Consider the following 25,931-nt stretch of genomic DNA (forward strand, 5'->3'; position numbering starts at 1 on the left):
ATAGTGTATGGAAACCTTGATTCTAGTTTATTTCTACTGATGCTACTATTTCACATGCATTCTTATTTTCTGCTCGCTTGGGCAGAGGCCAGTAGTTCTCAAAATGTGGTTAGTGTGCATCGGAATGACTTGAAGAACTTGCAGAAACATTGTTGAGCCACTGGCAGAGTTTCTGATTCAGTCAGGCTGCGCTGGGGTCTGAGAACTTACATTCCTAACAACTTCATGGCTAATGCTGAGGGGTTTGGTCCAGAACAACACTGGGAGATCTGCTGGTCTACATGAATTTCCAGAGAGATATATTTCTGAAATAATATCGGGAATAGTTTAACATAGCATTTGTTACATAGATATGTTTCCATAAGAAGAGATTATGATTTCACCCTTATTTCCAAAACTGGACTTAAGGGTTTTCAAATGTTGCCAATGGTGAATAAAGGAGGTTTTATTTTATTTTATTTTATTTTTTAAAGATTTTATTTATTTATTTGACAGAAATCACAAGTAGACGGAGAGGCAGGCAGAGAGAAAGGGAAGCAGGCTCCCCGCTGAGCAGAGAGCCCGATGTGGGACTCGATCCCAGGACCCTGAGATCATGACCCGAGCTGAAGGCAGCAGCTTAACCCACTGAGCCACCCAGGCACCCCTAAAGGAGGTTTTAAAATAGCATATTCTTTTTGGGCTAATAAAAAATTTTAATATTAATTTCTTTTCAAATGTCACTTGTATTTTTGGTAATTAGTATTTTTGATTAAACAAAATGCTGTTCATTTTCATATGCCAAGATTAAGGTCTTTATATACACCTATAGCTAGAACTTGAGTTATTTCATCTGTGACCTGAATATTTTATTTTTATGAATGAATTCCCTGGTCATGTCAGAGGTCCTTAAGACAACAAATTAGCAAAACTTTCAGAACAGATTGTTTATACTATTTTGACTTAACTTGCTTCACACTTCCCTTCATACACACAGACCAGTATTTCCCTGTTTTGAAGTCTAATCAAATATAAACAATGCCTGGGATTGAATTAAAAAGATGTGAACTCCAGAGTAACTACTGAATATAGGGATTAATAATCTGAACTGCAGGAAATTGGTCTGTAAATTCATTTACACACACACACACACACACACACATATAAATAAAGTTAAATGAATTGCACATATATATGCAATTCACTTACTTTTGACAACAAATTTACATTATTCTGATTTCACAAATAAGGAAAATGGGATGGAGCCAAAAAAAGATATGCCCAGGTAACAACAGATAGAAAGAGGCACTTCTAGGATCTGAGCATGAAATTTCTGATGCCTGGTTGAGAATCTTCTAGCAATTATGTTTCTATTTATTTTTTTACTTTTTATTTATTTTTAAAAAGATTTTATTTATTTATTTGACAGACAGAGATCACAAGTAGGCAGAAAGGCAGGCAGTGAGAGATGGGAAAGCAGAGGAGCAGAGAGCCTGATGCGGGGCTCGATACCAGGACCCTGGGATCATGACCTGAGCCAAAGGCAGGGGCTCTAACCCACTGAGCCACCCAGGCGCCCTTCTATTTCTATTTAAAGAGAAATCAAAAAAGGTAAAGAATATTCGTTATTGTTGTTGTGATTATTTTTGTAAATTACTGACAATACAATAATTTTACATGAGTGAATTTGGAGTGCTAATTGGGGGAAATTGAATCCAACTCAGGATTAAATAGTTTTTGGGGAGAATCTGTTTTAGTCAATGGCAGGGATTAGGAATCTTTTTTGCTTTTTAAAAACTAAAACCTTTTGCAAACCTGATGTTATGGACACTGTTTTCATTGAAAATCTATATGTGCACAAATATACAGCATTTTATAGTTTCCAGGCAATTCACAGAACCCTCTGAAGATTTTCTTGAACCTCAGAGTCTACTTACCATAAAATCTAAGCCACTATCCTGGGATACAAAGCCCAAAGGTGCAGTACGGATAGCAGGTAACTATTGAGTACTATATAGAAATTAAAAGCAGAGCATCTGGGTGGCTCAGTTGATTAAGCAGCTGCCTTCAGCTCAAGTTATGATCCTAGGGTCCTGGGATCAAGTCCCATATCAGACTCTCTGCTCAGTGGGGAGCCTGCTTCTCCCCTGCCTTCCCCTACTTGCTCTCTCTCTCTGCATCAAATAAATAAATAAAATCTTAAAAAAAGAATAAAAGCATCTGCTTGGGGTTTATATTTTGGAGGTAAAGATATTAAAATCTTTTTTTTTTTTAAGATTTTATGTATTTATTTGACAGAGAGAAATCACAAGTAGATGGAGAGGCAGGCAGAGAGAGAGAGGGAAGCAGGCTCCCTGCTGAGCAGAGAGCCCGATGCGGGACTTGATCCCAGGACCCTGAGATCATGACCTGAGCCGAAGGCAGCGGCTTAATCCACTGAGCCACCCAGGCGCCCCGAGATATTAAAATCTTTTAAACAACCAGTTTATAAACTCAATGAAGTGAGCTAAATGATAATTAAAGCCTAATTTACGAATATTGTGATGACTTGGTTTGAGATAGAAAAGAATAGAGGAAAAGAGGAGCATGAAATAGAAAGGGAAGTTGAGAGAGAGTGAAAAAAGGGATGGAGACAGTTCCAGGGGCAGAATAGAAGTGGGGAGACATGGCAATGATGAGATGGAAGGAGAGAGCATGGCCCTCACATCCTCAGAGAGCTGAAAAAACACTGGGAGGAAGAAAAATTCAAAGAAGTGGAAAAAGAAGAAATCATGATGCACAGATACGTCTCCAACCAGATTTTTGCTCTGATTTATATTGTTTTCGTAAGGTTAAGCCCAATCTTGTCATCAGAATTCAAATTCTATGTATAAAGAAATAGGCCTTAATATTTTCCCTGTTATATTCTCTCTATTAAAAATTCACCAGGATAATTAATCAGGATAACTAACATAATTGAGATGCAAATATACAAATCTACACAGTTAACACCCCCCCCCCCCATGCAAATAAACTATAATTACATTTTCAGGAGATGTGGGAAATCTCATCCACCTCCTGACTATCCCATAATCAATAGGAGGTATGCACACCCCCCCACCCACACATGCACACACACACATCCACTTATATAAACATAAAACTACAAAAGCAAATATCATTCCTTCAAATATGAGCTGCTGTTTTAATAAGTAAGTAGACAAACCATGGTTATTCCTAGAAATACTTAAATTGTTTAACTAACAGGACTTCCTAAAGTCATCAGGTGGGGCTTCTGAGTCGCTGAGAGTTAGTACCAGTGCTTGCGGTGTGGGGGTGGGGGGGAATGATAATAACACGTGTAGTAGAATTTGCAGAAGTTGCTGCCCTCCTTCTGCCCAAGACCCTGGCAGCGTGACTTTGCAGCTCTTCTCAGCAGGGGGAGGCATCCATTTCACCCCTTGAAACGCGGCTGACCTTGTGACTGGCTTTGGCATGGACGTGGGAGCGAGTGTGCCATTTTTGAAACTAGGTGTTGGGAGTGCTTGTATGCTTCCAGTTCACTGCTGGGTGCCATGTCTCTATCTCGAGAATAAACGTGGCTTAGCCTGCGGGAGAACTACTCTGGAGCTGAGTCACTTTGGTTATCTCAGCCGAGGTCCCAGGAATGACAACAAAGCTGATCCACAGATAACCGCAGATGCATGAGAAAATCCAACTGAGCTGAGAACTGCGCAGCTTGGGTTGTTGACCCACAGAAGGGCCAGCTAAATAAATGATTACTTCTTATGTCACTAAGTATGTAATAACAGCTCGCCGATACACAACTTAACATTTACTGAATGCTGATTATGTGTCAAGGACTGGGCTGAGCATCCTATAGACAAGATCTCACTGAATCTTTCCAAGACTGGGTGGACACAGATACTTTTATCATTCTCATTTTACAGAGACGAAAACAGCCCTTTTCACACTCTTCGTATGGAGAAATGAAACCTAGATTTCCTGAACCTGATCTTCACACTCCAGGGTCATAGTGCCTCTACCTGAATTTGCTGGATGGTAAATCCTGAAAAACTTGAGTAACTAAGTATTATTACTCTGAGGATTGTTACTTTTGTTACTTGATTTCTTTAAATTTGACACTAAAGCAAGAGCTCCCAAGCTTTATTTCACTGAGAAACTACTTTTGGTGGTGAATTTTCTGTCCCTCCAAGTTCTTTCCTGCTTCCTACCAACATTTCCATTGGTGGCAAGCTCTTTTTTTTTTTAAAGATTTACTTATTTATTTGATAGACAGAAATCATAAGGAGGCAGAGAGGCAGGCAGAGAGAGGAGGAAGCAGGCTCCCTGCTGAGCAGAGAGCCCGATGCGGGACTCAATCCCAGGACCCTGGGATCATGACCTGAGCTGAAGGCAGAGGCTTTAACCCACTGAGCCACCCAGGCGTCCCTGGTGGCAAGCTCTTAATCCACTCTCTCTATCTGAACTGCTCCAAGCTTGAGAGGAAAGTGTCTGGCAATGGGCAGAACACTTCTTTTTTATTTTTCTTAAAATTTTTCAGTATTCACATATTTTAACAAGATAGGATATGTATTTTATATTATATATTAAAATATATACTATATATATTTTATATTAATATTCTTATATATAATATATATTTATATATATTTTATATTTATGTGTTTAAAAATATATTTTCAAAAAAGAAAACCTATGTATAGTCACCGAAATCAAGGGCAATTTTAGCTTAAGCTCACCAGTTCAGAAAGTGTGTTTTAAGTTAACCTCCACTACCTAGAGACGATGTTCCAAAGTGAGAAGTTTAAGTCCCTCAAAGTGGTGCCTTAAAAAGTCTCTACTACTTGTGGGAGTGAAAACATCAAGTCCTCTTCAGTGTATTATTTATGCAGCACTTAAAATTATTATGCATGTCTTTATCCTCCAAAAACAGCACCTTATTTCTCCATGAGTGAGAAATCTCATTATTTTACATTATTAACCAAAGTTCATTTTCCTGGTGAATCAAATCCAGCCAACCGAAGTTCTTTTATTAATTTGTGTTTTTGAGGGTTCAGAAATTTCAACAAAATTCTTACCAAAAGCCAAGTTTTCCAGATATTCTAGCAGGCCAGAAGCCCTACTTTTTGGTCTTATGAGATTATAAATATGATTGTTGGTTAAATAATAAGCAAACTGGACTTATGGTTTGTTCTTTTCGAGGAGGTCTCGTTTGTCCTTCAGAACCGTGGTAAACAAAAGATAACAAAGGGCAATAGCTGTGAATACTTAATTAGCACCTGCTGTATGCCTGCTTTCTTCCAATCCCTCCTATATAATCTTCCCAAATTCTCTTGGTGTAGGATCAGTTTCCAAACCCTTTTCTAACACGAGGAAACAGAGGCAAACAGAGGCTAAAAAACATTCTCAAGACTGTATCGTATCATTGGTTCTTGTTGTACCCGGGTTCAAGCCCGGAAGTCTGGCTCCAGAGCCCGTATTCTCAGTTTCTACACGCTTCTGCCGGGAAGATGCTAACTGGACCAGTTTGCAGGTTAAAGACCCTAACCATTGTGCACACTCACCACTTTCCTGAAATTCTGGCTGTGAGACTACTACATGGAAAAGAATGGATATTTTAAGCTAATAAAAGAAAGGGAAGATTTCATTAAGTGACACCTATTTTGTAATTCGATTTAGTTTTCTCTTTCCCCTTCTCTTTCCTCCTTAGGAGATGTCTCAGCGACTTCACCTTCGGTGCTTCAGCCCAGGGTCCTGTGGTGACAATGGGCGCTTCACTCACCGCAGTTGTCCTCATCCGCCTGGTTGCCACAGTCGTCCACACCGTTGCAATGAAGCAGCTGAGGCAGGCACTTGGTGATATTCCCACAGGGGAAATAGCCGAGGGAGCACTTGACATCCTGCCCACTCCCAGGAACCACTGACGAGGAACGAGGAGAGAAGGTTAATACAAAAACATGTAAAAGAGCGGTTTCCTCCGGTATCCTAAAACTTGTCGTCTCATTCTGGCAGGTACAGCCCTCTATAGGGGAGCCCCACATTGCTTACTAGCCTGACCCCAACTATTTTCCAAGAACCTCCATGCTATTGGGACGTTCTTTCCCATGTCCGCAGAAGATGCCAGGCTTCTCCTTTCTTTGCCTTTTCTCATTTCTCACGCTGTTTCCCAAGTGGAATGTCCACCCCCAGCCCCACCCTCCTCTTCTTCGTTCGCCCACCTCAATTCTTTTTCCATGAAATGTCTGCCATATTTTACAGGTTTATTCAATTCCCTTCTTCTTTTTCAAAAATCCCCCAGCCAGCCATTTAAAAAATTAGGAATTTATTAAGTTCTTACCCAGAATGAAGATTGGTCTGATACTAGAGGAAGAAGTCATAGAGAACATCAGGAAAGTACATGAGCCTGCTCACTCACGGATTAGATAATGCCTACGTGTGAGGCTCTGTGCAAGATTTTGCGCAAACCTCATTGAATGAAATGAGTTTCCTGCCCTTTCCGTATGGGCTTTTTTCACTTAGTAACATGCACTTAAGGGTCCTCTATTATGACTTCTTATGTCTTCCTATGACTTCTATGACTTTAGTAATTTGCATTTAAGATCCTCTATGTCTCTTTAGTACTGAATAATATTCCTTTGTCTGAATGTACCCACGGAAGGACGTCTTGATTGCTTCCAAATTTTGACAATGAATGAAGTTGCTATAAACATCCATATGTGGGTTTTCTGTGGATATAAGTTAACTATACCACTTTGAAACCTCTGATTTATATAAACTTTAAAGATTATTGGAGACTCCAAATATAATTCTGTTGCTTATTATTCTTATCAAGTTTGTACATGCTTGGAACTTTCTAGAATACTGTCAATTATGAGAAATAAGAACAGAATAGTTTGAACTGTCAATAACATTTACTTTTTTAAAAAAAGTATTTGTAATCTGTCATCAAGACACGAAAAGAATAAAGGTGTGTATTTTCTTTGTAAGTGCAGCAGAACATTTTAATAATGACAAGTGACTTTTTTATAGAGAAGAAATTTGACTGTACTTAGGTTTTGACTGTACTTAGTTGTTTCAGAGCATATCATTTGAAGGAGAAAATAGTTAAATCTATGTAATAATGAGCTATGTTGTAAATAGTTTTCTCACATGTGAAGTTATTTTAAAATTATCAATATTTTTTCAACATATTGATTTAAATGAAGTCAAAGGATTTGTAAACCACGGAATGTCACTGGTAGAATACCACACACTTCAGAGACTTCAAGTATATATAAAATAAGGTTAATCTGTGTTGATACTGACTTTTGATATTCTATTAATTTCTTAAGAAAAAAATTTAAAATTCAAGGGTTTCAGGGACACCTGGCTGGATCATTTGGTAGAGCATGAGAATTTTGATCTAGGGTTCATGGGTTCAAGCCCCACATTGGATATATAGCTTGCTTAAAAAAAATAAAAATCAAGGGTTTCAGAAAAATTCTTTGATGAATTGTCAGCCTTGAGCCACAGTTACTGTTTGAAGATGTTTTAACTAGACACACCTGCCTGTGATTTCATGCTGCTATTTTGGACCCTGAGATCATGACCTGAGCTGAAAGCAGGTGCTTAGCCAACAGAGCCACCCAGATGCCTCAAGTCCATTTATTTTAAAAAATAATTTCTATCTTAAATGATGACTGCCAACAACTATTTAAGATATTTGAAGACAAAACAAAAATATAAGTCATAGCAGAGGATTGTTCAATACATGGGGCAATTTTAGAACTATATATTCACATGTGTATGTTGAATAATAGTCTGTATAGTTTGATCTTATTTATATAAAATAAAGGCTATATAATATTTGTGTTTATTAAATGCTGATGTATTCACAGCAAACTATCAACAGTGGTCATCTTTGGGAAATGGGACCAATAATTGCATGATAAACAGGAGATTTTACTTTGCAGTTTATATCGTCAAGAAAATTTGGACTGGTTTTTTTAAAATGAGAACTCCTTTTTTAAATATATATTTTTAAAAGATTTTATTTATTTATTTGACAGACAGAGATCACAAGTAGGCAGAGAGGCAGGCAGAGAGAGAGGGGGAAGCAGGCTCCCTGCGGAGTGGATAGCCTGATGTGGGGCTTGATTCCAGGACCCTAGGATCATGACCTGAGCAGAAGGCAGAGGCTTTAACCCACTGAGCCACCCAGGTGCCCCATAAAGTGAGTACTCCTTTAATAATAAAAATATTCTGAAGTTATTCACAGTCAATTCAAATGTGTGAAAATTTGGTTTCTTAGCCATAGATCAAACATCTCATTTGTAATAGTAGTTAGCTCTCTTTAGACCTTTTGAAACAAGGTAGCATGGGGTCAGTGGTTCTCAATCAAGAATGATTTGTTTACTGTACCCTAGGGATCAAATGGATCAAATTTTTATTTTTTATCATCATGACTTGGGGGAGGCTGCTGTTGGCATCTAATAAAGTCCAGGGATGCTGGTAAATATCTCACAATGCGCAGGAAGTCTCCCCCAAAGATTTATCTATCCTAATGTCAGTAGTGCCCAGGTTGAGAAACCCAGGACTCAGCATTGTTGAAAAATCAATGGGAAAGCACTCCATGCTTGCAGACTACTAATACATGAGCTCACTTGCAGAACAGGCAATCGATTACTTGATTAATACTCAGTGGCTGTTCGTCTTCTAGTGGAGACTTTCCAGTTGATTTTAAGAGATTTTAGAAGTAGATGGACATTGCCAGAGGGACCAGTGCAGCTGTTGTATCTTTGGATTGATGTTGTTTTGACAATTGGGAAAGTGGCTGCACCTTATTATGTTCACTAATGCCTGGAAGGACTTTCATAGTAGTTAGAAGGAATAATTTCTTAACTACAAGGATTATTAAACAATGGATTGGGTTACTAAGACGGTCTCTGAAGGTTCCGAAAAACTGGATAGATGACTTAAGTATATTCTGCCAAAAGTAAAAAGAAAATCAGCCACAAAACATTTTCAGGCCTCTTGAACTAGTTCCATGAATCTATGAATAATGAAACAGATGTTTAAAAGAAGGTATTATTTAAAAGGACATTTTGGAACTCAAATTTGAGAGTTTGAAATATGTGCATTGTGTATACACAGAAAAAAATTCTTGAAAAAAATTTTAATCTATACCTCAATAAAGTTGAAAAAAATAGCCCTCCCCCCCAAATAATTTGTCCTGACAAAATCCAGGTGCTCAACAGCTCTCAAAGATATTGCCTCTGCCCAGTTTTTCATTTTATTTTATTTTATTTTTAAAGATTTTTTATTTTATTTATTTGAGAGAGAGAGAGAGTATGAGAGGGGAGAAGGTCAGCGGGAGAAGAAGACTCCCTGCAGATCTGGGAGCCGGATGCTGAACTCAGTCCGGGGACTTCAGGATCATGACCTGAGCTGAAGGCAATCACCTAACCAACTAAGCCACACAGGCGCCCCTGCCCAGTTTCTCATTTTAAAATTTTATTATGACTTTCTCATAACTTACACTGCTCCAGATAAATTAAATTTTGTTTCCCAAGAATTACACCTTTCTCTAGGTGGCAGGGATTAAGAAAACAATTTTGTGGGGCGCCTGGGTGGCTCAGTCAGTTTAGTGTCTGACTCTTGATTTCGGCTCAGGTCATGATCTCTTGGTCGTGAGATTGCACCCTGCGCCTAGGCTCTGTGCTGGGTGTGGACCCTGCTTGGGATTCTCTTTCTCCCTCTTCTTCTGCTCCTTCTTCCCACTCTCCCCCGCCACCCTGCCATGAATGTGTGCTCTCTCTCTTAAAATAATAAAAAAAAAAAAGATTACACTTGTCATCATGAGCACTGAGTAATATATAGAATTGTTGAATCATTATTTTGAACACCTGGCAGTAATAAACATATAATGTTAATCATACTTGAATAAAAAATAAAATACCGTTTTCCCAACTAAAACAAACACACCATTCTTCCGACGACAACAACAAAGAATTATGATTTATCGCTGCCTATCCTGATTCCAGTCTGACTTAAGGCCTCACACAAAACTGACCCAAGGACAGACTGTTTGCAGTCCCCAAATGTGTCATGCACATTGCTGTTTCCTACCAAGAAAATGGCAGTAAATAGGCAGTGTGTTGGAGCGCCAGTAGCTCAGTCGTTAAGTGTCTGCCTTCAGCTCAGGTCGTGATCCCAGAGTACTGGGATTGAGACTCACACTAGGCTCCCTGCCCAGTGAGAAACCTGCTTCTCCTTCTCCCACTCCCTTTGCTTGTGTTCCCTCTCTTGCTGTTTCTCTCTCTGTCAAATAGATAAATAAAATCTTAAAAAAAGTAGGCAGTGTGTTTTCCTTATTTACTTGCCAATATCCTATATTTTCTTTAGGATTCACATATCACCTTCCTCTGAAAGCTTCTATTTGTTCTCCAGGCTGGATTATATATTTCTCTGTTTTCTCAGCATCTTGCACCTATCCCATTTCAACAGCCTCCTGTTGCACTATATTGTAATCCTTGTCCATGTATGTCTCTTCTGTTAGCATTCTGGGAGCAGGGAGACTTGTTTCAAATCGTGGTCATATTTCTTGTGCTGAGCATGGTAGTATAAGATGGCAACCAATACTTTGAATGAATGAATGAATGAATAAATGAATGAGACCTGAATAATATGTGGTGAATTGAATTAACTGGAGATGGACAGAATTTTCATTAGCATTATCTACTCATTCTTACCAGTTTAATAGTTCATGCTCTATTTCACTCACACCCTCTCTGTATCATTAGCCTAGGAGAACCTAAGAACATACCGTTAAAAATAACTTCCCATAGGTATTAGAAGAATAAATGAAACAAGATGGGATTGGGAGGGAGACAAACCATAAGTGACTCTTAATTTCACAAAACAAACTGAGGGTTGCTGGGGGGAGGGGTGTTGGAAGAAGGGGGGTGGGGTTATGGACATTGGGAAGGGTATGTGCTATGGTAAGTGCTGTAAGGTGTGTAAACCTGGCGATTCACAGACCTGTACCCCTGGGGATAAAAATATATTATATGTTTATAAAAAATAAAAAATAAAAAATTAAAAAAAATAACTTCTCATAAAAACCAAGATAAAAGAACCTAGAAAAACTAAGCAAAATATATTATATTTTTATTAAGCTCATGTCTTTAATATCTTTCCAATAAATTTTATTTTATTTTCAAAAATTTTGGTTTACACAGCAAATTCTTACTAGTTATGTCTCCTGAGGCAAGAGAAACAAAAGCAAATGTGAACCATTGGAACTGAATAATATGTGGTGAATTGAATTAACTGGAGATGGACAGACTTCAGCATAGCAAAAGAAAAAATATCAACAAAATGTAATGGTGACCTATAGAATGGGAGAACGTTATGCAAATGACATATCTGATAAAGGTTTAATATCCAAAATATATAAAGAACTTCTCAAACTCAACACCCAAAAACCAAATAATCCAATTAAAAAACGGCAGAAGACATGAATAGACATTTTACCAAAGAGGACATTAAGATGGCCAGCAGACACATGAAAAGATGCCGAACATCACTAATTATTAGAGAAATACAACTCAAAACTACAATGAGATATCACCTCACACCTGTCAGAACAGCTAAAATTAGCAACACAGGAAATGATGGGTGTTGGTGAGCATGCAGAGAAAGGGGAAACTTCTCGCACTGCTGGTGGGAATGCAAACTGCTGCAGCCACTCTGGAAAACAGTATGAAGTTTCCTCAAAAAGTTAAAAACAGAAGTAACTTACGATCTAGCAATTGCACCACTAGGTATTTACCCAAAGGATACAAAAATATTGATTCAAAGAGGTACATGCACCCTGATGTTTATAGAAGCATTATCAACAATAGCCAAATTATGGAAAGAGCCCAAATGTCAATCGACTGATGAATGGATAAAGAAGAAGTGGTATATATACACAATGGACTATTACTCAGCCATATAAAAGCGTGAAATCTTGCCATTTACAACAAAGTGGATGGAGCTAGGGAGTATTATTATGTTCAACAAAATAAGTCAGAGAAAGAAAAATACCATATGATTTCACTCATGTAGAACTTAAGAAACAGAAAAAAATGTATGTAGGGGAAAAAAAAAGAGAGGCAAACCAAGAAACAGACTCCTAACTGTAGAGAACAAACTAATGGTTGCCAAGGAAAGGTGGGGGGCCTTGGAGGAGGATGCGCCAAATGGGTGATGGAAACTAAGGAGGGCTTGTTATGATGAGCACCGGGCAATGTATGTAAGTGATGAATCTCTAAATTCTATACCTGAAACTAATATTTCACTATATGTTAACTAAGTAGAATTTAAATAAAAATTTGGAGAAAGAAAATAGAGTCTTAGTTTATTTGTGGGGTCTTAGAGCTTGGTGGGATAAAGTTTGAAAAAAATAGTTGAGGTTTCTTCCTTTCCTGAAATTTTTTGTTGCATGGGCTCTTCACTTATTTCAGTGATATTCATTGCTGAGAACTAAGAAATACATTCCTACTGGAATTAACTTATAAAGTTTTAGATGAAACATTATTATTGAAAGCCTGGATTTCCACTGCAAGAGGCAACAATTTTTTTTTTTAACATTTATTTACTTATTTGCGAGAGAAAGAGATCATGGCAAGAGGGACAGAAGAAAAGGGAGAGAAATAATTTCAGGCAGACTCAGTGCTAAGTGCGGAGTTGGTCTTGGGGCTTGATCCCATGACCCTGAGATCGTGACCTAGCCAAAACCAAGACTGGGGTGCTCAACTGACTGAGCCACACAGGTACCCCTGCAAGAGCCAGAATTTTGAGGAGAGACACTTCTTTTTCTTTACTTTCCAAAGGCTGATTAGTGTGGAGAATTTAGAACATCAAATTTATACATAAACCACAGATTGAGAATGCATATGTGATGGTTAGTTTTATGTGTTAACTTGGCTAGGCTGTAGTACCCAGTTTTTCATTCCGTACTAATCTAGGCATTACTGTGAAGGCATTTTGTAAATGGAATTAACATCCACAATTACTTTAAGTAAAGGAAATTATCCTTGATAATGTGGGTGGGTCTCATCCAATCAGTTGAAGACTTTAAGAGCAGAAATTGGGTTTCTCTGAGGAAGAAGAAATTCCACCTGTGGACCACAGTGTCAGTTCCTTCCCAAGAGTTTCTAGCCTGGTGAATTTTAGACTTGACCAGACAGAGCCCACAACTGAGTAAGCCAATCCAATAAATCACTCTATATCTATCAATCTATACATGTATATGCATATACACATACATATATATGAGCATATATGTAAATAATATGAACATAAAAATCACCTTATGTATGTATGTGTGTATGTATATGTGTATACACACACACACACACACACACACATATATATAGAAAGAGAGAAAAATATATAAAAATAAAAAAGTATATATCCTATTGCTTCTTTTTCTCTGGTAGCACCTTGACAGATTTAGCATATGATGAGGTAATTTTCTTGCCTCCCAAAGATGTAAGGATTCATCAGAAGACAGGAGGGAATGGATTGGATGGAACCTCCATTCCCTTGGGCTGGGACCAAATAATCTGGAGGGAAGATCAAAAAATAGTAGGAAATTATGCGCTGGGTGAGTAAAGAGATCACAAACTTCTATGATTTTTTTTTCACCCCCCCACCACATGGGTTAGCCTCAGTAAAATAAAACGGAGATGTGTTTCAGGATAGAGACCGGAGGGCTCCTTTTCACACTATCTTATTTTATGAAGTCCTGGACTGGACTGGAAGGGCATCCTGAAATTTACAGCACTCCCCAGAGCAGACAGAAGTTGCCAGGAATGAGCCAGTCGCCTGGGAGAGGTTTCATGAGGGAAAGGAGAAAGATGCAGACTGACCCCTGTGAAGCAGACTGCAGGACAGCGTCGGGGAGCAGATGCCTCCCCAAGAGATACGACGAGATAGAGAACCAGGAACAAAGCATGCGTGGTGTGGTCTCCTGTGTGAAGGATCCAGCAGTGGACCGAAGCCCCTCCCACCGGAGGCTACAGAACACTTATGAAGGAAATTGAAGAAGACGCAAAAAGATGGAACAAGGGCCTAAAAAGGACAAGATTTCCTTCCTCTTCTTTTGTTTTTTAAATGGTTTTTAAGAATGAAAATTTTTTGAGGTTCCAGCATAAGTGATTTTCAGCTGGGTGAGATGTCATTATAAACATTTCTTAGGGCTTAGTACTCTGCCATAATAAGTATTCAGAAAGAATTTATTGAATGGATGCACATATTTCCCAACACTAAGAGCAGCCAAGGTTTCTGAGTTCTCTATTTATGCATTTCTAGCATATTTCTCAAATCATGACAAAACTGTTGTCTTGACTATCCAACCAGCACATTTTATTCCTACCCACTGGTAGGACAGCAGTCAGTTTTACTGATTACTCTAGTGAAGCAGCCAAGAAATAGAGACCCTAAATCAAGGGCAGTTGTATTTCTTAATAGCTTTTTCATTCAGCACCGTATTTCCATTCCTACTGTCTCAACAGATTCCAGTCTGTATTATATTATGTCCAGGTAATAAATTTTTAGTGGTTTCCTTTTGATTACACTTTTAGCCTTATAGTCAAAGAGGTCACAACTCGTCATAATTTAGTTTTTTAAACCTAAGAATCCATTACTTTAATCTTTCTCTCCGATCTGCAGTTCTTTCTTTCATGCTTCTTAGCACTTACATTGTGTGAGGCACAAGGCTAAGCATTTCGTATGTCTTGCTTCATTTTATCCTCATGACAATCCCATGAAGTAATTACTAATATTACCATGACCTTGCAGTTTAGAAGGTAAGGCATAGAGGAGTAAGTTGTGTGGGATCGAAGGAGGGGTAAGTGGCAGAACGGATGCAGACTCAGGTCTGACTCTCTTCAGAGCATGTATTCTTAACACGGTGCCTCAACGCATCCCCCGTATTGACCTGCTTGTGAGCCCCTGGAAAAGTCATTTATATTTCAGCCTTCCTTTTTGTGGCTTATGACAGCATCCCTATATATCTTCTTTTTCTAAACCTTACCCTTCATGATCAAGGTCAATTATCCCTTCTGACTGACTTCCTCTTTGACTTCTATTCTGGGCGATCTGTTTCTTTTTGAAATCTTTCCAGTACAAGGAAGAGAGACTATTTCATCAGGGTGTTTTATGTTTTTGTTATCCTGGATATTTCCCCACAAGGTCAAATTTGAACATAATGCATCTAAGTAGACATTTTCCTATTGTTTCTTGGCAGGTGTGTTGGAGATGGCAGTTTTATAAATTCAAACTCATGGTTCATATGGCACAATGATTACCAATGAAGGCAATGACTTATTACCCTGGTTTCTCCTTTCTTCATATTTAGAGAGTAAATAAAAAATTAAAAAGAAAAAGGGAAACACAATTCCCATGATCTTTCCTCTTAGAGAAGTTTCCATAAATAAACAACTGAATTGATGAATCCTTGTGGAGAACTTTATATTTAAGTGGCCAAGATATAGGCAAGAAGAACCAAACAGAACCAAGTGGACAAATATGCACCATTTAATGTCAGTTCTGATGTTCAGTGGAGTTATGTTTTATTCTTGGGTATGTCTCCAAATTGATGGGCAAATGTGGACAAATCACTTCCTCTTGCTGGATTTCAGGTTTCCCCACATGTTGAGAGAGAAGACAGTACCAGCTGTTGTAATATTATTTGATTCTGAGTGGAAAATAAAATGCTAACAAAAATGTTTGAAAATTCATTTTTCAAGGGGAAGTACTAGGAAGAGAAGATAAATGACAAAAATTAAGAAGAAATATAGAATGAAATTGAGAAGTAAAGAATGGATCCAGTTAAACAGTGATTGGGAGGAGATAGAGGAATTTCTAGTTGTCTACTCATTATCTATCTCCCCCTTCCCTTTCATATTGGAATCCTCCCTCCCCATTTTTTTTTTTTTCCCAGTGGTGACAATATATTCAGTACTGGAAAATTAGATGGCAGGACTCAACAATAATGGTACTCCTATTTCCTGCATTCCCTGCTGCCTTGGCTGTTAGGCAGGCTATGTGACCAAATTCCTACCAATGAGATCTGAGAAGTAGAAGTCTTCTTGGCAGAATTTCTGGAAAATCTATTGCCTTCTTGATTAAAGGGGAGAGATGGAGTTTCATGTCATCTTTGAGCATGGACTTAATGTCTCATGCTACGGTAGCCATCTTGGCATGCCTTAGGAAATAACCGTTTAACATAATAACCAATGTACAAAAGATGGTGGAGTGAAAGAAAGAGCTTGAGATTCTAATGGTATGGCCAAACAGCTGATACAGTGTCAGCAGGCACTTACTTCTGATAGTGTTCATGTGAGAAAAATAAACCCTTATTTATTTAAGCCATTGTTGCTTGATCTTTCCCTTTGGGGCAACTCAAATGCATTTCTGATGCAGAGGGGATTGATGAAAATAGTGATGTAGACTCCCTACCCTGGAGGGGAGCATGAGAACTATGAGTGCATCTCTAGGTAAGGGAACCTAGGAAAATGAAAATCATTGCCAACAGATGAAGGCAAAGTGTAGGCTTAGGTTAAGGCTCCAGAAGTAACTTTGAGCCGGGGTGGCTCAGTCAGTTAAGCATCTGTCTTTGGCTCAGATCATGATCTCAGGGGTCCTGGGATCAATATCCTGGGTTCCTGGGGTACAGCCTTGCCTTGGGCTCCCTGTTCAGCAGGGATCCTGCTTCTCCCTATACCCTGCTCATGTTTTTTCTCTATCTCTGTCACATAAATAAAATCTTAAAATAAAAAAAAAGAAATGACTTTGAAAGTCAGTCAGGATAGATAAGTGTGATGTTTTTGTTTGAAAATTGGCGGAGAACAATGAAAAGAACAAGTGAGATATGGAAACGGAGTTCTGCAAGCCCTATTTTAAAGATAAAATGATGCAATATGAGGAGACATTTTAACAGGAAATAAGCCCCTAAGCATAGCACATAGCTTTCCTCTGGTATATTTCTGTGACAGCTTCTTTAACAGTCTTGTGTTTGAAAAAAAAAAAAAAGAAAGGTATTATTTTAGATATTTATAAAAGCACACCCTTGAGTCAGACAAGCCCAAACTAAGGAATGTTCTACAGAACAACGTTCTTCAAAACTCACGTCATTGTCTTCAGATTAAAGACAGAGCTGTGGCTGTTGAATGCAAGGTGTGATGCTGGATTGGAGCCTGGATTAGGAAAAAAATAATTTTTTTCTATAAAGGTCATAAGATTATTGTTGAAATATGAATATGGGCTTTATGTTAGATAGTCTGATTTTATCAGTGTTAGATTTTTCTGAATGTCATCATTGCTTGGGGGATAAGAGAACATAATTCTTAGGAGATACAGCCTAAGTTATTTAGTAGAAGAGAAGGATCATGATGTCTGCAAATTACTCTCAAATCATTTAGCAAGAAAAACATGTGTAAATTTGTATGTTTGATAAGAGATAGAAAGCAAGTGTGAGACAATGTTAATAATGGGTGAATCCAGGTGAAAGGTACAGGGGTGTTCATTTACTGCTTTTGTCATCTTTATATAGGTTTAAAATTTTTCCAAAATTTGAAATAGTTTGGTAAATATCTTAGTCTTTTAAAATTACTATAGCTTAAAAGCTTTGTCAAGTTCCCAGACTTAGAAATGTTTGTTATTTGAAGAATATCTAACCTTCCTTCTGGCTGGGATTTGAGCACATACACACACAATTATATGAAATTACCTGGACACCATGTGTGTGTGTGTGTGTGTGAGAGAGAGAGAGAGAGAGAAAGAGAGAGAGAGATATGTATGTATGCTTTAGGTTTTCTGAGAATTATGGCTGTGAGACATAAACAACTTTAAATGCCAGACATATTGTTTATAAGATTTGTCATTCTGTATCATCTGTGTGTTTATGACTCCGAGTCTAGTTTCTTTCCCATCTTTAACCCAAAGGACAATTTCAAAGGCATATGTATATACCATGGGAGTTGGACAGGGTTTAATTGGGTATGACATAGATGTCTCAAGGTACGCAGTGGGGCTATTACCTCTGAGGGAGAAATATAAAAGGCAAGACTCTGAATATCATTGCAGGGCTATTCCAGGCACCACTGACTGTTGACTGACTGCATGTCTGCAGGCTGGGTCGAGTAACCACTGCTTCCTTTTTAGAATTCCCATGGTGGCTATTTTGTTAATAACATCCGTCATGGACTTAATTTTAATGCTTTTCCATATAGCTACTTACTATTTAGCAAAATCAAAGAGGCTTATTTAAATCTGACTATTTTCCTGCTTGTGCCTTTCCTTAGAATTGTCTCAACCTCAGACAACGGCAGTCCTCAAGGCTTGCTCCCCTCACGGGCACTGCGTGTTCTCAGCCCAGGCTAAGTGTGGTTGCTGCTGGGTTTGGGGGAGTTATTCTTGGAAGTTCCTAGTTGCGCCATTGTGAATTTGGTGCAGGTTTTGTAACTTCTCAGTTTCCTCTTCTAGAACACAGGTATACGTAATGTCTCCCTCCCAGGTTTTTTGGCATGATTAGATGAAGCTAATGGAGGTGAAATTGTTCTTCACTGCTTTTCACAGAAGTCACGTGTGCTATGTGCAAATTTCCCTTCTTTCTAAGTCCATTGTTTTTAGTTTCCAGATTATGTCTATTGTAACAAGCAACTGTGCTTAGAATATATTTAATAGAATCTCTTCCATCCAATCAATCATGGATCCATGAAAGTGTAAGCATTATGGGCTTAAAATATTGGTCGAGATGCTAAGAGTCACATGTACCCCACTTTGATGCTAAGACCTCCTGATAACAAGTAGATATTGTTTATATCTTTCTTTTCTTATTGATGTCTATCAGGAATTAGTTAATACTCTCCTTAATCTTTTGTAGGGCACCCCACCCTCAAACCTTTCACAATTGGTTTCTAATGAGGTGGCTCTCTGTGGGTATCTGTTTGTGTTGTTGACTGTGTGACTGCCTATTTCTGTCCAGGCTGCCATCTCAAATTAAGCTGAAGCCTATACTGGGAGATGGTTACTAATTCAGGTCACCAGGTTAGATAGTGAGAAAGGATTCGTCTTCTCTTCCTTGGTCATACTCTAGTATGATTGTTGCCAGCTGGGCTCCCTCTGAGTGGCTGCCTGCTGACCTGCCCATCTGTACCAGCTCATTAGACTGATAAATGGGTTGGATGCTCATCTGTGGCAGGTAAGGGAAAGCATCATGCCTCCAGAATTGAATGACTAAACAGAGAATCTATACTTCACATGGCAATTTTCCTACATATTCTTCTTTCCTTTAAAAGAAAATTCCCTCAGCTATCTTTGACTCTTTTAATTCCTTTTGCCTTCTCTCATATTTTAGGGATAAAGGATTCTCTTTCTCTGTGTTCCTCACCTCCCTTTATGATCCTTTAGCAAGGACTGGTGACTTTCTCTTCACTGCTATCCTGAATGTGCCAATGTATTCTGATCTCAGCTTCTTTCTTCCCCTCATAGGGTCTGCCACCGTCTTTCCTTAGCTGCAGTTGTCTCTCACCTAGACTTCCTGCTTCTCTTTAACCTGTTCTCCATATATTACCCAGAGGGATCTTTCAAAAAGAAATTAGATCACAAAAATACCCTCTTTCAAAACTGATAATGTCACCCCATTATTCTTAGGATAAAAATCCAAACTCTTTACCCTCCTCTTTTGACCTTACATGAGTGAGCCACTCTTATTTACTGATTTAGTTTCTTTACACTTTTCCTGCTTCAATTAATTTTAGCCATATTAATTTTCCTCTCGATGGGCTGTTTGTTCCTACTTTAGAGTCTTTGAGTTAGCTGTTCTATCCACCTGGATGCCCAGATTGTTCTTCCCCGGGTCTTTCCTGACTATTGCTCGTAGCTCAGGTTTCAGCATAAATATCCGTGCCTTGCAGGAACTGGGATCACTCTAACTCAAGTCTCTTTACCTTCTTTGCTAGTGGCTACCTTATTACACTGTTTTTTTCCCCCTTCCTCTTCTTCACAACACTTATACTATCAGGGACATTTTATTTATTAGTTTATCTAAAAAGAAATAGATTTATTTATTTATTTCTGCACATGCACAGAGCAAAGGAGATAGAGAGGGAGGGAGGGCATGAGCAAGGGGGCGGAGCAGAGGGAGAAGCAGACTCCCCACTGAGCAGGGAGCCCAATGTGGGGACCTGTTCCCAGGACCCTGGGATCATGACCTGAGCCAAAAGCAGATGCTTAGCCCACTGAGCCACCAAAGGCCCTCTTTTCACTATTTGAATATCATCCCTAGAATGTAAATTCCCATAGGCAAGGCATCTTTTTTGTTTTGTACGCCATTGATTTCTGATGCTTGTATTGGTTATTGTAGGAACTAAAAAAAATTAGTCAAAGGAAAGGGAGAATGAATAATTGTCCATGTATTTGAAACATTTAGAATAGTATTTTAAAATTGTGGTACTATAAAGATGTCTGTGGCTCTTTTTCCAGACTCTGGCTTTAGCTAGTTAGGACCCTATTTCTGTAAATGTCCCAAACACATCCTGGGCCTGATCCTTGTTTAGCCACCAAATCTTTGTTTCTTCAAAGGACATTACCTCTTTTACCAGACTCATAGCAACTATAGGGACCACAATTTCTATCTATAGAAAGACTAGACTGATGTGTGTGTGTGTGTGTGTGTGTGTGTGTGTGTGTGTGTTTATGGGCAAGGGGAAGAAAGGATGAAAGGAACAGAAAATTAAGGGAAGAAAGAGCTGCAAGGAGAAATGTTTGAAATTTGACTAGCTCTTTGGTATAGCTAGTGGTGAAATAATACTGTATTTATTACAGCTGTAATCTGTCATCAAATGATGGTAAAATCCTAAAGAGAGGTTGGATTTTAAATTTTGAATCTAGAATATAAATCTGTATTAATCAAGTGAACAGAAATCCAAAAGCTAAGTGTTCCTAGATTGACAAATTGGCATGGAACTTACCCTTAGGAAAACCGTAAAGAAAACTTTGTGCGTTCTCGATGTGTGGCATTCCTTCAGCTCACCACTGTAAACCCTATGTAGTACGCACATATTCCAACTCCAGAATGTATGTGGTTTTCTGACTATGTCATTTTCAAGAGTTAATGTAGTTTCCAAATATGCATTTAATTTATACCAGAGAGTAATTTATCCAGTGGAAAGGTTTGTCCAACTGAAAGTGAATCTTTTGTTTTTTCATAAATATATAGAAATTTTTTTTAGTTTTCTGTGACTACTGATTATAACATTTCTAGTCACAGAAGCTGTTAGCAATGGTTTTTATGTAATGTTTACAATATCTGCAAAAGAAGCTGTGTATCCCTTTTATCACCACGATCTAACCAACTAAGCTAACTGGCTAATTCACTCTATCTCCTTTAGCTCGATGCTTGCAGGAATAATAAAATATACTCTTATTTTGAAAAGGTCCTGGGCAAGCTATTTTTCTAAATAGCATGACCATGGATATGCAGTTTTTAGGGAGACTAGAAATGTGCTGAGGGTTGAGGGCATCTCTGATGCCTGATCAGTAACGTGCCCTAAACTTTCAGCACCATTTCACCTTATTCTTACTGTGACCTTCATCAAGGAAACTCTAAGAAATAAAATGATGAATTGTACCCTTGTGCTTCAAACTTATCATGTGTAGTGTTACTCATTAAAACACAAATATATTAAAACAAAGAATAAAATTATATCTTACAGATATGCCTTGGCGCTGTGAATGCTATATTTTACATTATTTAAATCGATACTGTTTTCCCGCTACTGTGAGGTTACTGTGTATTGTGAGTTCTGAGTAAAATCCCTTAAGTTTGTTTACTGACACTTTCTTAGTAACAGCTTTGTGTGACAAAGTTACTTATTCATTAAGGAGTAGAGATTGTACTTCTAGATAGTACTTTCCATTGGATTCAAATAAACACATTGTCCATTATTGCATGTATGTTTCTTACAGTGTTTTCTATTGTGTTTTGTCTTTTGCCTTATTTTTAATTTGGATCCAAAAACTTTATGCTCTTAAAGAAAACAGTGAGAAAATAACACAAGAAAAATAGGAAACATGTAAATACAGGCACAGAGTGGATCAAAAGACTTTTTTGGGAGCTAGAAGTAGGGATAATTATTGGATATTTGTGGAGTACAATGTCAAAAAAAGCCAGTCATATTATAATCAGCGTAGTAGACAAAAACTTTGTCTTGTATTCCACACATATTTTGTGTATTTTATAGGTACAAGTCAGGGAGAAAATATATTAAAAATATATTAAAAATATATTAAGGTTCTATGAAAACAATGTAAACACCAGCTGCAGACTTGACTTGGTCATAGCCTCTGCCTCTCTAGTGACTCGAGTGCTGTGGACACTTCTTTTAGGGATTGTTTTCAGTGTTTCACATTCTAGATCATTTTTGGTAAGTTGCCAGAGTAACTTCCAAAACAATCCATCTCACTATAGCATTTTGTGCATAACTTCTGCTACAATCTCTTATGTACTATAGTCCAGAGTCCATTCTTGAGAGCAGCTTACAAAGACTTTATAATCTGGTTCTAATGATCGTTTGTAACTTTATCTGCAAGCGTTTGCTTCTGCACTATTCTTAAACTATCCCAACTTCTCATCATTTCCTGTACATACCATACCCTTTCCTGCCTCTGTGGCTTTGCCCACACTCTATCTGTGCCTGCCAGTGACTTCTCCTTTTCCCTAGGAGACAGTCAGTGGTGGATCCGAACTGAGTTCAACTTGCTTGATCAGTTTGCTCTTCTATAATTGGGAATAAAAATGTTTGTTTTATAAAATGAGAGACAATATGGAATAATTATGTCTCATGATTTGGGTGTTTATATGAGGAGTGGAAAGAACTAAAACTTGGGTGTCAGATATATCTGAGTTCAAATTCTAAATTAAGCACTTAGGAGCCAGTGATCTTAGCAAATTCCTCAATCTGCGTCAGTCCCATGTGTGGGCACACATGTCCCTCATGTGGAGAGATGAGCACACATTTACCCTCCAGGATTCATGTATGGATTTAATTAGACAATACCTGCAAGTATTTATCTTCAACCAGAACTTCAATAATGTAACTGATTCTAGTTACTTTAGTAATATAAATAATTCATGTTAATAATCAGAAGATGGTAACTTTGGTCTGGCACATTTTATGTATCTAAGTACATAGAATATAGCACATTATAATATATATTAAATGTTTGCAGCAACTTCCCCAGAATAAGTTTAAAAATAGTGTAGGTTCCTGGGGACCAACTGGAGAAGAGCATTTGTGATAGTGCAGCTTCTGGTGTTGAGAGAGCCATGCAAACTACTCTTGGTTCCTTCCTACTGTTGAGCACAAACTCTATTGTTCCACACATTCTATTAGAAGAAAGTTATTAGGTAAACACAATGATTTGGGATTTTTCACAATTTAAATAATTCTTTTATATTTTGGTGTTTTCATCTATAATATTATGATCAGTGTTGGTTAGAACAACAGGAAAAGAAAACATATAGTAAAATGTAGGGCAAAGAGATTAAAAATAAAAATTATGTAAAAGATAGGTGTAAGTATAATAAGAGGAACTGGCTTGGACAACAGAATGAAAAGGTGGGAAGAAATGGTACTAGCGAGAATATAGTATGTAGTCATAATATTTGGGTTAGAATCCAGGTAGAATAGGTACATTTTCATGTGACTTTAAAAAAAAAAAAAGCCAAACACCAAATGAAGATATTCCTTTGATAAAGTAACACTATTTGCCATTATTTAAATTGTGAATAATCTGATTTTCCTTTAGAATTTGCCAAAAGTGAGAATAAACATGTATATTCACTTTATCCACTTACCATTATTGGGAAATCTAGGTAAATATTTGACATTAAATATTTTGCAAATTCTCAAAGATTTCCTATTTTACTAAAATATGGCATCGTAATTAGTTTTTCAAATTACTATGGTTTTGTATATATAATTCCTGCTTATCAAATGCTGCATGCTTTTATCACATATCCAAATATTCTTCTTTCTTAGTTATTCATTTTTTTACCTTCTGCCACTAATACAGGTCAATTGGACTGTCCTTTATTGCTCAAAGAAGGTAGAGTCCAGAAGGGCCTTTCTGGAAAAGTCTAATTCTTGCCTGAATTCCAAAGCTTAAAAGTCATGCCTTTGAACTGCAAAAGCCAGATACTTGAGAGAGCATATTTTTCCTTTTTATTCATTTCTTTGAATGTGACCCTCTTGGTTTTGACAGTCAAGACCAAATACTGAAGGACTCAGAGAACTGAATGTTTCCCCAACCTATAGAGGTGGGTAAGCATGTGTGATACTCTCAAAGCTGTTTTCTTGAACTTGGTGGGAACAAGATGTGAGCATGAAACACCCTGTCAGCTTGGAATCTAAAATTCCTTTGGGGAAGAGGGGGGGTAGAAATCACAGAGAGAGCTTGGGGGGTTGCCCATACAGAGGCGATTCTTGTCCCAAATCCTAATTTGCAGCACAAGGCAAGGGCACGTCTCTAGCAGAAGACACATGTCCTATGTGATACGAGGGGCGTGGGGAGCTGTGGTGGCGAGGTAAGCGAAAACAGGGTCTGAGTCAGCCCCGAATCTCCCTGGGCTTCTGACAGGTGAAGGCCATTTGAGGGTTTCCTATGCTCTCCGGAGAAGGTTGGCTATGAGCCGACGGTCAATGGAGAGAGGCGTTATAGCCGGGAAAGAAGCATGTGGATTACCCGGCCCTGCCAGCTGGAGAATAACGATGTGTTTGAACGCGTTGGCGAGTGCTGGTGCCAACACCCGACAGAGGAGCTAAACCTCACATGGAGCTGGCAAAGTTGCTGCAGATGTTCATCCCTCCAACGGCCCTCCACTTCCATGCGGGAAGTGCCTTCCAAGCTTCCTCTGAACCCACCTGCTACATGGGCGGAACGGGTAACAATTCTTAAGGGATTAAGATTGTACTTTAAAGATAAAGTTGCCAATTCTTTTTTTTTTTTTTTTAAAGATTTTATTTATTTATTTGACAGACAGAGATCACAAGCAGGCAGAGAGGCAGACAGAGAGAGAGAGAGGGAAGCCGGCTCCCTGCTGAGCAGAGAGCCCGATGCGGGACTCGATCGCGGGACTCGATCCCAGGACCCTGGGATCATGACCTGAGCCGAAGGCAGCGGCTTAACCCACTGAGCCACCCAGGAGCCCAAAGTTGCCAATTCCTAAACGAAGCTGCTTTGAATTAGCAAATTTAAATGTCTATCTTTTTTTTTTTTTTTTTTTTTGTGGGAGTCATGAGCTCTGAGTTGAGTCACAGAAACAAAATTTCAACTTTGCACATCTGAGATTTGTGCCTTAAAAATGAAAATTTATATATTATACCCCCCATCTGGTTTTGATATACTTAATATTAATGGTGGGGCAAAGCTATTACTCTGTGTGTCTGTGTGTGTGTCTATATGTGTAATATAGAAGGTGTAATAGTTTACACCTTCTCCTGAATCCTTAAATTTCATGACCAATAATGTTGGCATTGCCTTTTAACTTTCTTCTCTGAACTCCTCCCCTACCCTCTACTTCCTGAGGGCAAGAAAAAGCCCCCAATACTGAGAGATGAATTTTCCTGAAAAAAGTGGTCAGAATAGAAAATGGATTTTGTGTGCAAAGAGACTGTGTGGCAGAGGAGTGTGTTGTATCAGGAGTGAGGGCTGAGTGATGGGGGAAAGGAGGCAGGAGGGGTCTACATGGTCTTGCATCAAAGAGAGAAATCTGGAGGAAGAGAAATCTAGAGAAGAGCTTACATGCTATTTCAGTAAGACTCCGGAATGGATGTCTTTAAATGTACATGCCTGGATGATTCTTTAAATCTTTTCAGAGGCATGAGTAAAGGTGAATGCCTTGTTCTGTATGA

The 25,931-nt window shown here is 38.3% G+C and overlaps 1 protein-coding gene across 4 annotated transcripts in view; it reads right to left on the reverse strand.

Annotated features, from left to right (window-relative positions):
* RXFP1 (relaxin family peptide receptor 1) overlaps window positions 1–25,931 on the reverse strand; it is a 100,142-nt gene that overhangs the window by 62,472 nt on the left and 11,739 nt on the right. For all 4 annotated transcript variants that reach the window (XM_032332674.1, XM_032332677.1, XM_032332676.1 and 1 more), the window contains one exon: window positions 5,765–5,902. In XM_032332674.1, coding sequence (XP_032188565.1) covers window positions 5,765–5,902 — 138 coding nt within the window. The remainder of the gene's footprint in view (window positions 1–5,764; window positions 5,903–25,931) is intronic.

Source organism: Mustela erminea, chromosome 2 (genome assembly GCF_009829155.1).
Source record: "Mustela erminea isolate mMusErm1 chromosome 2, mMusErm1.Pri, whole genome shotgun sequence".
NCBI lineage: Eukaryota > Metazoa > Chordata > Mammalia > Carnivora > Mustelidae > Mustela > Mustela erminea.